The sequence below is a fragment of the Schistocerca piceifrons genome, chromosome 1, assembly GCF_021461385.2.
Source record: "Schistocerca piceifrons isolate TAMUIC-IGC-003096 chromosome 1, iqSchPice1.1, whole genome shotgun sequence".
NCBI lineage: Eukaryota > Metazoa > Arthropoda > Insecta > Orthoptera > Acrididae > Schistocerca > Schistocerca piceifrons.
In genome coordinates this window covers 795,515,431-795,532,041 of record NC_060138.1, presented here as the reverse complement: position 1 = coordinate 795,532,041, position 16,611 = coordinate 795,515,431, and the positions used below count along the sequence as shown (strand labels likewise).

Sequence of the window (16,611 nt, the reverse complement as noted above, 5' to 3'; positions counted from 1 at the left end):
TTTGAGCAAGTATCTCATTTTTAAAACTATCCAAAGTACCAAGAAAATCCTCAGTGACCATAGTGACCAAAAAAGACATACACCCAGGATAAAATTGACAATTGCAAATATCAAAACAAAAAGGGAAAGTTATTATACTCACTAATCTAGTAAATCTAACTTCACTTCAGAAAGGAGTGATGCACATATTTTAAAGCTTATCGAGAAGACTGGAAGCACAGTGTGCAGCAATAGAGAGGAAAGAGAAAGATAAACATATTAATGAATAATGGAGGAGATGTAAAGTTAACTTATTGACCTAAGTGTGATCCTCAAGTGGGCTGTAATGAAACAGAGGAAAGCACATTAGCAGTGACCATTGACATGTTATATTTGGCAGGCAGCAGAAATATGATTAAAGCAGGTAAAAATTATTTCATCTTGATTACTGCTATATTACTGTAGATGAGTTTTTTGAACAGCAGTAAGCTGACATTTTTAAATGCACAAGCTCTTTGAAATTTGAGGACAATAAAATTAGCTTTTAGGATTTTTGTATTTTTGTGTTCTGTGCGTTTTATGTACTGTACTTTGGTTTATTTATTTATTTGAATAACTCTTTTGGAGTGTATGATAAATGAACTCTATTTTTGATTCTTTGTGTTTAATTTTTGTGCACCCAGACTTCGTGCTTCAAGAGCGTCATTCCTTTTCTTTCTGGATCCACTTCCCTCCTTTTCAGACTTCTTTCATTCCTAAAGTTCTGCCTTTTGTGTTGCTTCTCTAAAAATATTCTGTTTTCTGTTATGTCCACTATAATTCATTTCGTATCTTTGTAAATTATAGAGAACTGTGTGGATTTATATTTGTAGATGTTTAGTAAGTTGAGATCTGCTCGATTAGTCTGTTATTATCCATTCAGTGTGTGTGTCCATAAAACTGTAGTCTTCTTTTACTCATTACATCAGTTAGCTTTTCCTTTTTCAAATAGAGCTCTCTGTTTTAACTTAATTTGTATTCAACTTTACTATCACTTTTAGGTCCCAGTATTTCCCTTAGAATTCTTCTTTCAACCCATTCCAGTTTTTGAAGATCCCCAGATCTTGTTATTTTAAGTGTTTCTGTTGCTTATAGTGTTTCAGGCCTTATTACTGTTTGATAGAGTCGTAGTTTTGTGTTTCAGATTAAAGATTTTTTGTTATAAATGTTGTTTGCCATATGAAATCCCATTTCCATTTTGTGCAATCTGTTTTGTATTTTCTCTATTTTCTGTTGTGATCTCTTCTTTTGTATTCCTCATTATCCATTCTCCTAGTTACTTCAAACAGCTTGTTTTAGATAGTGTGTTGTTATGAATTTTAGGATTTTGGGGAGCATCATCGATCTTTGCCATGAACTGATTTTTTTTTTTTTCCAAATGATATTTTCAGTCCTATTTTGTCCGCTTATTTCTGTAGTCCTGGGATTTGTTCTTTGGCACTATCCAGTGAGTCAGTAAATAACCCTGTATCATCTGCAAAAGCTAGACAATCTATGGTGATTTTATTTGGATTTCTTCCTAGTTGAACTCCTGTAGTATTGATGGGATTCCTCCATCTTCTCATTACCATCTCTAATGCCCAGTTGAAAAGCAGAGCTGACAAACTGTTTCCTTGTCTCACTTCTGACTTCAAGTGAAGACTTTGATGGTTACCTCATAAATTTTACTTTTGGTTTTGTGTTTGTTAAACTTCATTTAATTATTTCAGTTATTTTAGTATCAATTTCAGATGCATTTATAACTTTGATTAGTGCATTTCTATCAGTTGAGTCATAGTCCATTTTAAAACCTGTGGAAATTATCACATATTTCAAATTTTTGATTTTCCTCATTTCTGTTATGTTCTTTAGATTTAGTGTTTGCTCTGCACAATATCTCCCCACTCCAAATTCTGCTTGAAAGATTCTCCTGGTTGTAGGTTGGCTATTCCTTCATCTCTGTTCAAAATTGCCATGGACAAGATCTTATAATTCATTGGAAAGAGAGAGATTCCTCTGTAATTGTTAGGTTCTGTTTTTTTAATTTATTATTATTATTATTATTATTATTATTCTGGATGTCATAATATCAATGTCCATTCTGATGGTAGCTGTTTTTTGTCAAAATTTCATTATTGATTTTGGTTAGACAGAATAATTTTCCTATTTTCCCATAATTGAGCAACTATATTGTATTCTTCTGATGCTGTATATTTTTCAGTCGTTTCTCTGATGTGCTCTATTGTTGGTGGCTTTGAGTGTGGTTGTATTTGGATTATGTTATGAAAATCAAATTATTCTTCTGGTGGATCGTAGCTGGTGGATTTCATTTGTGTAGTTCTTCGAATGGTTCACAAGTATCCTGCAGTTCTCAGTGTTGTTATATGCCGTCACCTGTGTTTTTTGATATGCAAATTGTAAACTATGTGGAGTTTAAATCTGTAGAATTTTTGAATGTTTTATAAAAATCACTTGTATTCTGCTTAAAATATTACTCATCTGACATTAGTTGATCTTTCATATGTTGTGGTCTTTTATATGTTGTACTCTGATGTTTTCGAGACCTATTGATTCAGGTTTCTGGCTTCTATAAAATTTTGCACTGTTATCATTATTTACTTTGCATTCAAGATATTCAAAGCTCTTTATAATTAACTCATCACAAGCATCATTCCACTATGCACGTTTCCAGTTCTTTTTAAGAGGAACAGTTTCTTCTGCAGACTGAATAGTGTCATTTTCAAGTGTTTTCCAAGTATAATTTTTTTTACAAATGAATTTTGATATAATTTTCTACAGATAACTTTCGGGTGTCGAACTATTTGGGGCAGTATTGGTTCCCCCCCCCCCCCCCCCCTTTCTAAATATTGGTCTGATCTTGAATTTAGTGACAGATAGGTGGGTAGATTTGTGGTCTGAATCTAAGCTGGCATTCTTAGCAAATTTTAAATTGAGTATCTCCACTGCAAAATGTTTGCTTATAGCAATGTGATCAAGTTGTTTTTCACCACAGATTGGATTTGATATCCATGTAGTTTGTTTTCTAGGGAGTGCTTTGAAGTAGATTTTAGTACTGTGTTATGCTGTCTGCACAGTCTTTTAAGAGCCTTATCTGTTTGGCATTGGTTCTTTTATTTGCAAGAAATTTTCCTATTATGGCTATGTGCTGATGTTCTTTGCCATTTGTACATTGACATCCCCAAGTAATATAACAGTTTTTCTCATTTGTTGCTGCATTTAATATGTTTTTATTTACAGTGAAAGCTTTTCCAAATAGAGGTTCATTTTTCATAACTCTTTTTCCTGGTTTTCTTGTAAATATCCTGAATCCTTCTGAACTGAAACCATGTTCATTAGTAAATCTTGTTTCGTACAGTAATTTTACCATTATATTTTTTTACCGTAAAAGTTTATTAAAATTTTAAGATTTCTTGTTTTTAAAAGTGAACTTCTCGTGTTTTAGGCACCCAAAATCTGAATGTCCCTAAATCTCATTTCCTTGAAAATGGGAGATTGGTTACTCCCAGGAGTAAAATCTCTTACAAAGTGCATGTTGATTGTTGACTGCTTGTTGATGATACTACTCAAGGTTGTTAGTTTCAAGGAAAACATTTCCAGCCACATCTCTGGTGAACATACAGTGAATGACCACTTTACCACTTGTTGCATGTCAGATACGGTGTGGATTTTTTTCTGGAGTTGCTTTCCACCCAGTTATGCCATTTGAAGATCCATTCTTTTCATCTTCACTACCCTTGAATTCTTCACTGTAATCCTGACATGAAGCCCTCACAAGGTACTATCACCTGGAACTGGTGAGCCAAGGTTTTTTTATGATGATGTTCCTCCCTCCATCCTCCTCAATTGCATGAGGTGGCTACAGCTTGGGATCAGCATAGCGGAGTTTGTATTTTGACTCACTAATGACATTTTTTTATTTTATTGACAAGTGGTCAACAGACAGTAAATATCTTTGATTTTTTTATGTAGACATTTTTAAAATTTATTGAAATGTATGTAACAGTTAAGGAAATACATTGTTATAACTTTTATTGGGGTTGTGGGGCATAAAAAAACATAGCTAACTAGGAAAATATGCATGCATTGGGATTGGAGTCAGAGATTTGCTAGTGCTGATGGTTTGAGTCACAAAACTGATTCACCATTTTGCTGTTATGGTGTCAAATTTGTTGTAATTTTTAAGTCATCTGCATAATAGTATATTTTTTCAAATTCATTTTATTATTATTGCACAGAAAAGTCGCTGAAAAGAAACAGAGAGAACTCAAAGAACAAGAGAAGTTGAGGATAGAACAGGTAGCGAAAAGAAAAGAAAAGGAACATGAAACACAAGAGAAGGAAAAACCAGTCCCTGGAAAAGGTAATTATGCATTTCACACATTTTTAAATTTAAATTGTAGTAGTTAGCTAAAAAAATGCTTTTTTTGTCATACTGCACATGAATTTTATTTATACACCCAGACATGTTTCGTCTTTCTAATGAGGCAGTCTCAGTTGGTGTCAGTAAAATGTTAATTCATTATTTGAAGATCCTACAGTTCTCCCTGACGTGAGTCAGTTAGGCACTTAAGACATGGAAAAAATGAGAATGTTGCCTTTTTCACCAAGAAATTGTACTATCATTGTGACACTGACTCATTACACATCATTGTGAAAGGTTGCAATTATGATCCCTGGAACATTTGAATAACGAAGATCTGAAAAAAGCAAAAGAAAAGGAAATCAAATGGAAAATTATTATACTCACTAATCTAGTAAATCTAACTTTGCTTCAGAAAGGAGTGATGTAAATGTATTGCAGCTCATAATTAAAAAGAAATGGCAGTAGTTTCCAACAAATAATGCAAGGAACATGATAAGTTAAATAAAAATATTCAGAAAAATTTTCAAGATGCCAAAAGATGATAATGAATTCTTGATTATAAAAACAAATTAACAATGCAAAAAATAAACTTATTTTGAGAAAGACGTCAAATTTTTCTGTTAAGATGACATATGGCATGATAAGTAAAAATGGAAACATAGTTGTATGAGCAAAATGAGAAACTGGTTGTAAAAATGGATATAACTAAGCGGAGCAGTTGAAATGAATTTTTGCCTTACCTGGGCTTCAGAAGTATTGTATAAGCTTTTGACTCTGAACAAAAGTTTTTGCAAGGAGCTCTTGAGCAAAAGGGTACCAATTCAGTCTATGTTTTTATACTGAAGGACATAATATCAGTGCTGCAGTCTCCTTTAGACTTCTTAAGGACACTAAGGAATTTAGAAGTGAGAAAAGGCTCAGCCAACGAGGCTCCATGTCAGCAAAGTTATTGTAAGCATCTGTAGAGGAAGTTTTCTGATTCTTAAATGGGAACCAAAGAAGAATGTGTGTTTATGGAACACATCTGAGCCTTCTTCATATTGATGATAATATTGTGTTGTTGGTCTCTACCACAAATGAGTTTCAGGGACAAATGGGGGAAAAAAACAAGAAATTTCAAAGTGAGCCCAAAATTCAACTCTAGCTACACGATAATCATGTACAGTGAATACATTCAAAAGGAGAAGTTACAAATTAACAATGAAGACATAATTAATAACCACAAAAAAGATCTTGAAATGTGTTTAATGTAAGCGTTATCAAAACTAAGCTTCCCATGACCCTCAAAAGGTAAATTAATAATGAATGTGTGTTAACAGTTTTGGGTTTAGTACAAAACCATCTTTTGTTGCTTTCTCAGCAAGCAGTGTTGTGATGTTGGTTGAGAACTAGTTGGAGGGATGGAATAACAAACAAGTGGATCAGAGAACAGACTGTATAAATTGCGGCTGTAATGAAAATTAAATGGAGCCAGATATGACATGCGGGCATGTAAATGGATGATAGACAGGCAAAGTTTATAGGCTTATAAATGGATGATAAACAAACAAGGAACGTTCTTTCCTGGATGATTTACAAATGGCAAAGAAACCAGAATTTCCCAAATCATCAAGTGTCACTGTCATCTTCACAATTATTAATTCCACCTGCCTGATCACATCAGCTGTTATGAGTAGGTAGATATATTGTCCTTCAAGAGATGCAGCATATCTTTTGTCTTCTGAATGATACCCAAACAACTGCAACCATTCTGTGGACAATAATTGCTACAACATCCCATTGTTTTATTTTAAATGAGATTAGCTTAATGTGGTTTCTTTATCAAGAGTAGATTTGTGGCATGCATTTATGCTTTTCTTCTCTGTATCTATTGTGGATGGTGAATGGCAGCTGTGATTTAAATTGGCAATTTATGTGTATACAGTATGCAACCATTCTCTCTTTATGAATTTTAACATGATTTATTTGGGTACCATTGACCAGTTTTCAAGCCACTGCAGGCTCATCATGGGAAAGAGCTGTTACAGGCGCATTATGTGCAGTTAGATGTGGTTGTGGTCCTGATGGGGGAAAAAAAAAAAAAACATTTTATGAAATTAAGATTGCCATGTTTTAGGGTGCTTACATGGCACTGCTACACAGCATCCGTGACAAATTAATTTTGTTATGCTAGACATCATAAAAAGTTTTCATTAACTAAATTTCTGTTATTTCCGCCAACAGCATGGCCATAGCATCTAGCTACACATGGTCTGGATAATGTTTCTGTTACACCTTCATCTAAAGATGAGCCTGCAGTGGTGTGAAAACTAGTTAATGGTACTAAAAATAAATTGTATTGAAACTCAAAAAAGCAACATTTCTTCATATTGTACCCGCCTAAATCACTGAGTTAATGAAGACCAACCAGCAGAAGCTATTTTATGTTTTCTTCTTTTCTTGAATTATAGCATTTTTGAGCTTTTCGGTTGTTTGTTTGTTCGTTCCGTAGACAGATTCATTTCTTCCTTAATCTGGTCCAACTGTATTATAGGTGCAAATATTGGTTCTTTATAAGCCAAATTCAGTATTTGCACAATCTGATTCATTCAACAAGGGTGATGTACCAGAGAAGACACACTTGGATCAATTATTTCTTCACACAAAATATCGAGTGGAAATATTCCTGTGAAACATACAAGCGTTGAACAGTCTCATGGATGTAATGACGTCTTCTAACTGCAACATATCTCTGAGAGTTGTTTCTGTACACATCTCAAAGTCACTATTAATGATGCTGTGTTGTAAAGCAAACATTTTTGAAAATAAAGAGCTGTTGCAGAAGCAAAATATGTCACTCATTAAACAGTGACTGTAATCCTAAGGCCACAAAGACAGACATGAACACATTCTGTTGTTGCAGTTTTGGATAGTTAATACATCACAGATTTGCCGCAATTTATTTTTATTACTCTTATAAGGGGCAGTCAAACAAAAATGAGACAGATAGAAAAAAGTAAGTAAATGGTTTATTATTCCGCAAGGAATTGGCATAATGGGCAATACATTCATCCCCCTGTCTTCATGGGAAAATGTTTGCAATTGCCTACGGAACCATGATTGTACCCACGCATGCATCTCTCCATCTGAAGCAAATCGGTGGCCACAAATGTCTTCTTTAGGGCCCAAAAAATATGGAACTTGCATTGGGGGAGATCCGGGCTGTATGGAGGATGTGTAACGGCTTCCCAGTGAAACTTTTGCAGTGGGCCCAATTATTGCCAACCTTGTTGTGACTACAATATAGAAGTTTTGCTGGGCAGGCCTTATACATCCTCTACAAAGTCCCAATCTCTTCACATTGGATTTCCACATGTTTGGAGTTCTGAAGGAAGATATTCATGGCTGTTGATTTACTTCAGACAAAGAGTTTTACGCCTGGTTACAACCATGGTTCCAAAGGCAACCACAAACATATTTCCATGAAGGCATTGACTGTTTTGTCTCACAGTGATATAAATGTATTAACAGGTATGGCAGTTACTTTTGAAATAATAAACCTTGTACTTATGTTTTCCATCTATCTTGTTTTCATTTTACTACCCCTTATACATGTTTTCCATATTTCTTAAGAACCTCGGATAAGTGGTTTTCATCCAAAGACATGTGAAAGATAGAACGGTATACAAATCATGACAATTCAAAATCAAGCAGTATAGATTGTAAAGAGGGGGGGGGGGGGAAGAAAAAAAAAAAACATACAAATTACATGAAGACAGAAAGATTGGCCAGGTCTTACCTTCAAGATGTGGAATTCGAAGTAAAAAAATCTATCCAGTTTAGATCCCTTTCATAGTATACAAAACAACCTGCATAGCAAACAGAAGCAATCTCTTCTGCTAGAAGAAAAAATATGTCAATGACATTGTCCTTCATCCACTGCACATCATTTTGAATCTGGAGCATGCTTTTTTGACCTGCTTCAACTGCACTCTGTAATGTTTGTATATATTTTTCATTCCACTCTCCCCCTTCCCTCCCTGTCCCCTTTTTTACCTTTGTCATTGGGTGAAGATTAAAATTTCTTACAAGAATCTATGGTGGGTGGACAACATGCAATATTGCTGTATATTTGTTGTCATGTGTTGTATCTCATTAACTTAAAAATATCTGTAATGCCATATTGACAGATTCTTGATATTCAGTATATGAGCAACATACAGTACTTCACAGTGAAAATTATTACGACGACATTGCCCTTTTCATCACAATGAACATTGCAAAATGTTAAGTTTACTTTACCATCTGCTGATACATACCTGTAAGTGCTGTCTTATCATTGGGATGTCTGTTAAACAGAACTGCACAAATAAGCATTTCAGTGACAGTATTCTTATATTTACCAATGCAAAATATTTATTACTTGGTATTCTGTTACCAAAAGTAAGAACATTTGTTATAACCATAAATTCCTAGTTTGACACACAGAAATAAATATGTAATGAACACTAGAGAACAGTTATTCTGAAACTGGAGGTAGACTGCAAAGATATTATTTGGTTTTGTGCTTTTCCTCTGTTTGCAAGAAGTGATAATATGCAGCAGCTTACAATAATTAAAGAGTGAAGTGTATTAGAAATAAAACGATATCTTTAATTATTTACTGGACATATCTACCCTTGCAAAATAGTCATATATGATTTAATATTTGGCATCGCACATTCAGTGTACATTCTTCCAAACTCAGTGTCACTGCAACTAATTGATATGCAGAAGTGTAAACAGATGTAGGACTTATGATGCTGACACATGCCATTGTTACACAGCCACTGAGGCTCATATATGAGGGGGGACCCAAAAGTAACCGGAATCGTAATGCTGCACGTCGTGTACTTGTAGTAGCAGGTTGCGCCACCAGAGGGTTGTAGTAGGAGCTCTGCTGAGTGTGGTTTCTTTGACAGTTCTTTGAGTGTGCTTACAGTGCAGACGTGACACGTGGAAATGGCTAGTTTTTATAAACAATGTGCAGCAAGGAAGTTTTGTTTCCTGCTCGGCGTGAACACAGCAGAAACTGTTGCGATGATTCAGACAGCCTACAAATACCATGCTCTTAGTAAAATGCAGGGGTATGAATGGTTTTCTCGGTTTAAAAAGGGAGAAATGGTGATTGAAGATCAGCCCTGTTCCAGTCGACCTTCAACTGCTTGAAGCGAAGACAACATTGACAAAATCCGTGATCTCATCAGTGAAGATCGACGCAGGACAATCGACCAACTCAAGAACTTGTCTGGGTTGTCCTGGAGCTCAATTCAGCGCATCTTGACCATCGATTTGGGGATGCGAAGAGTGGCAACAAAATTCGTGCTGAAGCTTCTTACTGGAGATCAAAGGGATCGTTGCATTCAAGCCTGTCTCGAAGTGAAGGATGCGTACAAAGATGATCCACATTTTTTCAAACAAATCATTACAGGTGATGAGTCATGGTGCTATCGGTACGATCCAGAAAGTAAACAACAGTCATCACAATGGAAGTCACCTGGCTAACCTCGACCAAAAAAAACTCTACAAGTGAAATCGAATGTGAAAACGATGTTGATCTGTTTTTTTTGCTATCAAAGAGATCGTACACTCTGAATTTGCCCCTGAAAACCGGACAGTAAACCAACAATTCTATTTGGAGGTTATGAAATTTGTTTTGCAGAAGTTTGTCGCGAAAACATCTGGCTTTGTGGGATTCTGGCATGTGGTTCCTGCATCATGACAACGTTCCCGCATACACAGCTCTGAGCATTCGCCAGTTTTTGGCCTCAACGAAGACTTGACCCACGCACCCTATTCGCCAGATTTAGCACCCTCGGACTTCTTCCCATTCCCGAGGATGAAAAGAGACTTGAGAGGGAAGCATTTTGTGGATGTGGAAGACGTAAAGCGCAATGTCATGAAAGTGCTAGCAAGTATCAAAGAGGACTAATTTAAAAGGTGTTTCGAACACTGGAATGAACGTTTGGACAAGTGTATTAATGCTAATGGAGAGTACTTCGTAGGAGATTAAGGTTGTATTTGAAAACAATAAAGTATATGCTTTCTAGAAAGAAATTCTGGTTATTTTTGGGTCCCACCTCATATTTGCCTTACTTAGACGAAGTAGTAAGCTACCCACAGTGTTGCAGAAACAAAGATATATTTTGCTGTATTTGTAGAACAAAAACATTCAGAGGGAAAACCTCATAAATTGTTGTTGTTTGCTTTTTTATTATAATTTCATGTGAAATATTCTCTAGACCTGCAAGGGACTTTGGAATCTTAGTAAATATGTTGATTAATTAAAGTAACTATGTTGATTAATTTTAACAGTTCTGTGAAAAATATAAATGTTGTCAATTTCCATTTTTCCACTAGGTGTTTATTACACCCACCTCAGACATGATGGTCCTTCAACTTCTAGCCCAATGAAACGATCCCATTCATCTCCAGACTTAGCTAAGGTAAGTAAATACAGGAATTAGCTCCATACTGAAATCTTTGTGTTGGAGCATGCTTTAATGTTGTATTAAATTGGTTTTATAAACTTTTCTTAGCTGGATGAACCTGATCGGAGCGCCAAAACACCCCAAGTCGACAGGACAAGCAAACCTGGAATTGTTTCTCGACCAAATGAGATGTTCTACACCCCTCACCAGAAGAAATTGTACTCTGTTTATGGTGTTGTGGTAAGTTGTGGCTCATTAACTATCAGTGAAAATTTTGCTTGAGGCTTAATCCATTCAGACCTGAATTTTTTTTTTCTGGAGAGAAGAAAATATTTGTTTTTTGGTAATGCTCTTAGATGATTTTTTAATGATTTTACTTGCAAGATTTGTACAAAAATGTGTATCAGTTTTCACGACATACTTTGTACACTTGGCTTCATTTTACATACATCTACATATATCGACTAAAATAACTAATTATGGAATATTCTCTGTTGCGATCAATAGTAAAATGATCATCTAATAATTACCAAGCAAAATAACAATAACAGTATTCAATTATACTGTGGAATACAGCGAACCAAGCTGGTGGTCACGAGCAGCAATGCACGCTGCTATGTTGACTTGCTGATATTTTCAAAGTGATGCCCAACAGTTGGCAGTACTTACACATGATAAAAAGGTTGAACATTCAGAAATGTGTACCTCAGGTTTCCATTGGGAAAAATACTTATGTTGCAGCTAAGACACAGTAAAAGATAATGTACACAGTTGTAGTCAGAGGATCTGAAAGTGTTACACCTGAAGGAATACTACTTGTCTTTAGTATATTTATCTGCCTATTCCATGGGTCATAACAGCAATCTCTGTCTATAATGTGGAATGAGTCATTTTTTACAATAGTAATACAGTTTCTCATTGAAAAATGTTGATCAATCACAAAGAGTGGTCATTTAGATTGATGAAATGGAGACAGGCTGCACCATTTCCTTTTGGCTGCTTCAGCAGCATGCTGCATTGCTGTAGGGATTCAAATGTCTACCAGGCCTGCAGAAATGTACCTGCAAACAAACAAAAGATTAATTATGCAATCTTATTTCTTTGAGATAGTAAATTCTCTGTCTCATGCCGTAGTGCTCCTGGATCCCCTCCCCCCACCCACCAACTACACACACACATTGTTAATATTATTAAACATTCAGAAGTTATCTGTATAGTGGGAGGAGTTGTAAATTGAATTCCTACTCAACCCAACTTGCCAGCTTCCTCAATGTTGATCTTCACCAAACCAGTACCTCTGTTCATACCAAACCTACCATCTACCAGCAATACCTCCACTTCGACAGCTGCCACCCATTCAACTCCAAAAGTCCCTTCCATACAGTCTAGCCACCCATCACCGTCGCATCTGTAGTGACAAGTGGTCCCTTTCAAAGTATACAGAGGGTCTCATTGAGGCCTTCACAGACCATAATTACCGTACCAACCTTCTACAGATCAGATCTCCTGTGCTTTCTGTCTTCAGTCACTCACCACCTCCCAAAATCCCACTGTCTAGCCACAGAGGACCATTCCCTCTGTGACTCATCACAGCCTATGACTGGAGCAACTAAATCACATTCTCCAGTAGGGTTTCAACTACCTCTTGACGTGCCTTGGAATGAGGAATTTCCTACCCACTATCCTTCCCACCCCTCCCGATAGTGGTATTCTGCTGACCATCGAACCTATACAGTATCCTTGTACATCTCTATACAACCCCCGCTCCCAACCCCTAGCAGGTATTGAGATAAGTGATTGCTAAATAGAAAAGTGACTGCAATCTCTTAGTAGAGGAAAAACATTTGGACTAAATGAGATACCTGTAAGATTCTCCAGATATTATCTGAAAGAACATGCTCCCCCTCTAGTAGCAGCTTATTGTAGGTCACTGGAACAACAAAGGATTCCTAGTGACTGTAAAAAAAATGCAGGTCATTTCAATTTTCAAGAAGAATCGTGGGACAGATGCACCTAACTATAAGCCTATATCGCTGATGTCAGTCTGTTGTAGAATTATGGCACTTGTTTTCTGCTAACATATTACGACGTTCTTGGAGACCAAATAAGTCAATATGGACTCCACAAACAATGTAATGTTCTTATGAAACTCAGCTCACTCTGTCCCTCCACGAGATCCAGAATGCCATAGATATCAGCACTCAGCCTCATGCTATGTGCCTTGACTTCAGGAAGACATTTGATTCAGTTCCACACTGTCATTCCTGTCAGTCGTAACAGAACAAAATTGACAAGTATGAAGATAATTTTAGGAGCACCCCAAGGAACTGTAAAATGACCTTTTCTGTTTCATTATATATAGAAGATCTATTGAATGCTGTCAGAAGCTCTCTGAGGCTGTTTGTAGATGATGCAGTTGTCTGTAAGTAGGTAACAGTGTGAGGAGATTGTTGTGAACTGTAGGAAGACCTCCAGAGGATTAATGAATGGCGGAGGAATGGCTGTTGTCGCTAAACATAAATAAATGCAACATATTTCAGATACATAGGAGAAGTTACCAGCTACTGTACAATTACACATTATTGGTGACAGATTGCTAGAAACAGTAGGAATAACCATTCGGAGAGACAAAAAGTAGTACGATCACATAAAACAAATAGTAGGAAGAGGAGAATCTTAAAGGCATGGCATTTACTCATGAAAGTGGTTGCTTACAAAATACCTGTTCAACTGATTCTTGAGTATTGTTTATCAGTCTGGGACAGTTACCAAGTACGGTTAATAGAAGAAATAGACATGGACTAATCAAGAGTGGCAGGCTTTGTGATGTGTCTTTTACCTGTTGCGAGAGGGTTATGGGATTGCTCAACAAGCTCCAGCAGGTGATGCTACAGGAGAGACATTGTGCATTATCATGAGATTTACTATTGAAATTGAGAGAGTATGTGCCATGAAGAGATCGGCAACTTCTTACTTCCTCCACATATATCTCACAAAACGACCACAGTGACAGAATTTGAGAAATTAGAGCTAATGCAGAAGTTTATCAATAGTAATTCTTCCCATGTATCATTTACCAATGGAAAGGATATTAGATAGTTGCACTACAAGTACCCTCCACCTCACACTGTAAAGTGGTTTGTGGCATAGAACTGTTTCTGCTTCATTGGTAGCAAATAACTCATTAGTTATAATGTCGTGTCATGTGACTAGGGCCTCCCGTCGGGTAGACTGTTCTCTAAGTGCAAGTCTTTCAATTTGACGCCACTTCGGCTACTTGCGCGTCGATAGGTATGAAATGATGATGATTAGGACAACACAACACCCAGTCCCTGAGCGGAGAAAATCTCCGACCCAGCTGGGAATCGAACCCGGGCCTTAAGGACTGACATTCTGTCGTGCTGACCACTCAGCTACCGGGAGCGGACATTAGTTACAGTAATGAGTCTGGACCCAATACTGATCCCTGTGCCATACCAAATCTGATTATTCCCTATTCTGAAGTAACTGTTTCATTGTATACACATATCTGTGTCCTCTTAGGTACATATAATGGACCTGCAGTGTAGGAAAAGACAGATTGCTACTTACCATAAGTTGCAGACAGGCACAGTTAAAAGATGCTTACATACAGCTTTTGGCCACAGCCCTCATCAGTAAAAAACACACACACACACATATATGCGCGCGCGCGTGACTGCCAACTCCAGAATCTTGGCCCAGAATGCAACATCACATGGGATGCAAGCAGCAATCTGGAGGGGGTAGGGAAGGGAAGGGGAAGGGGAAGGAATACTAGTGTATGGATGGGGAGAGAGATGAATGCTATCTGGTGGAGTGTGCAGGGACTAGACTGCCAACAGGTGCAACATCAGGAGGTTGTGGGGCAGGCAGTGGGGAAAAGAGGAGCAAAAAAAGATAGGAGCGGAGAAAGACAGGCGGATGTGTTCGCAGAGAGCGAAAGCTGCAAATAAACGGGGTAGAGATGAAAATGGGAAGGAGATGATAGGACAGAGGGGTGGAAACTGTTGGGTGAAGGAGTGGGAGCGATATGTTACTGTAGGTTGATGCCAGGATACTTACAGAAGTGGAGAATTCATTGTCAGGATAACTCCCATCTGCACATTTCAGAAAAGCTGATGGTGGAGGGAAGGATCCAGATGGCTCAGGTAGTGAAGCTGCCATTGAAATCCAGTGTGTTGTGTTCAGCTGCATGCTGTGCCACAGGGTGGTTCACCTTGCTCTTGGCCTCAGTTCGGCAGTGGCCATTCATCCTGGCACACTTCTGGTTGGTAGTCATACCAATATAAAAAGCCATGCAATGGTTGCAACAGAGCTGGTAAATGACATGGCTGCTTTCACAGGTGGCCCAGCCCCTGATGGTGTAGGATAAACCTTTGACAGGACTGGAACAGGAAGTACTGGGTAGGTGGATTGGGTAGGTTTTGCACAGGGATATGATCCTTCTGGCAAGGGGTTGGGATTGGCAGTGACATAGAGATGTACTAGGATGTTTCGGAGGTTGGGTGGACGATGGAACTCTACTTTAGGAGGGGTGGGAAGTATCTTTGGTAGGATGCCCCTCATTGCAGGGCACGGTGATAGGTAATCAAAGTCCTGCTGAAGGATGTGGTTCAGTTGTTCGAGTCCGGTGTGGCACTGGGTGATGAAAGGAACACTTGTCTTTGGCTGGTGAGTGGTGGGAGGATAGGGATGTGAGGGGAAATGGCATGGGAGATTTGTTTGTGGACTAGGTCTGGGGGATAGCGCCAGTCTATGAAAACCTTGGTGAGATCCTCAGCATACTGAGCAAGGGAGTTTCTGTCGCTGCAGGTGAGGGAATTTTTGGTGTGAAAGGCCTGACAGCTGTCAAAATGCAGGTACTGCTGGTGGTTGGTTGGTTTAATGTAGGGGGGGGGGGGGGGGTGAATGGAGCCATCAGAGAGGAGGTCAACATCTAGGAAGGTGGCACGTGAAGCGGATGGCAGAGAAGATGTTGAGGTCGTGAAGGAATGAAGAGAGGATGTCTTGGTCCCGAGTCCAGATCATGAAGATATTATCAGTGAACTTGAATCAGACTAGGGGTTTGGTATTTTGAGAGGCTGGGAACATCTCCTCTAGATGGCCCATCAAAAGGTTGGCATGGGAGTGTGCCATGCGGGTGCCAGTGGCTGTGCTGCGGATTTGTTTGTGTACTTTCCCTTCAAATGAGAAGTAGTTGTGGGTTGGGATAAAGTTAGTGAGATGTATGAGGAATGAGGTAGTGGGTATGGAGTCTGCAGGATGTAGGGAAAGGTAGTGTTTGATAGTGGTAAGATGGTGGGCATGAGGGATGTTGGTGTATAGTGAGGTGGAATCAACAGTGTTGAGTAGGGATCCAGGATGTAAAGGGCTGGGGATGGTAGAGAGTCAGTGAAGGAAGAGGTTGGTGTCTTTGTTTTGGGAGGCTAGACTACGGGGTATTGGTTGGAGGTGTGGTCAGTGAGGGCTGAAATTCTTTCAGTGGGTGCACAATAACCAGCCACATTGGGGCGTCCAGGATTGTTAGGTTTGTGGATTTTGTAGGAGGTCAGTGTGTGGGTTGTCATAGGGGTGAGGAGGGAAATGGATCCAAGGGAGATGTTCTAGGAAAGGCCTAAGGTTTTAAGCAGGGATTGGAGTTTGTGTTGGACTTCTGGGATGGGATCACTGTGGCAGAGTTTGTAGGTGGAAGGCTCAGATAATTGGCAGAGGCCTTCTGCCAGATAGTCACTGCGATTCATAGCAGCAGTGGTGGAACCT

The 16,611-nt window shown here is 38.2% G+C and overlaps 1 protein-coding gene across 1 annotated transcript in view; it reads left to right on the top strand.

Moving 5' to 3' along the window:
* Positions 1 to 16,611, top strand: part of LOC124789507 (ubiquitin carboxyl-terminal hydrolase 8) — a 243,680-nt gene that overhangs the window by 145,175 nt on the left and 81,894 nt on the right. The window contains exons 9-11 of the mRNA XM_047256895.1: positions 4,254 to 4,378; positions 10,760 to 10,845; positions 10,939 to 11,070. Of these exons, the coding sequence (XP_047112851.1) occupies positions 4,254 to 4,378; positions 10,760 to 10,845; positions 10,939 to 11,070 (343 nt within the window). The remainder of the gene's footprint in view (positions 1 to 4,253; positions 4,379 to 10,759; positions 10,846 to 10,938; positions 11,071 to 16,611) is intronic.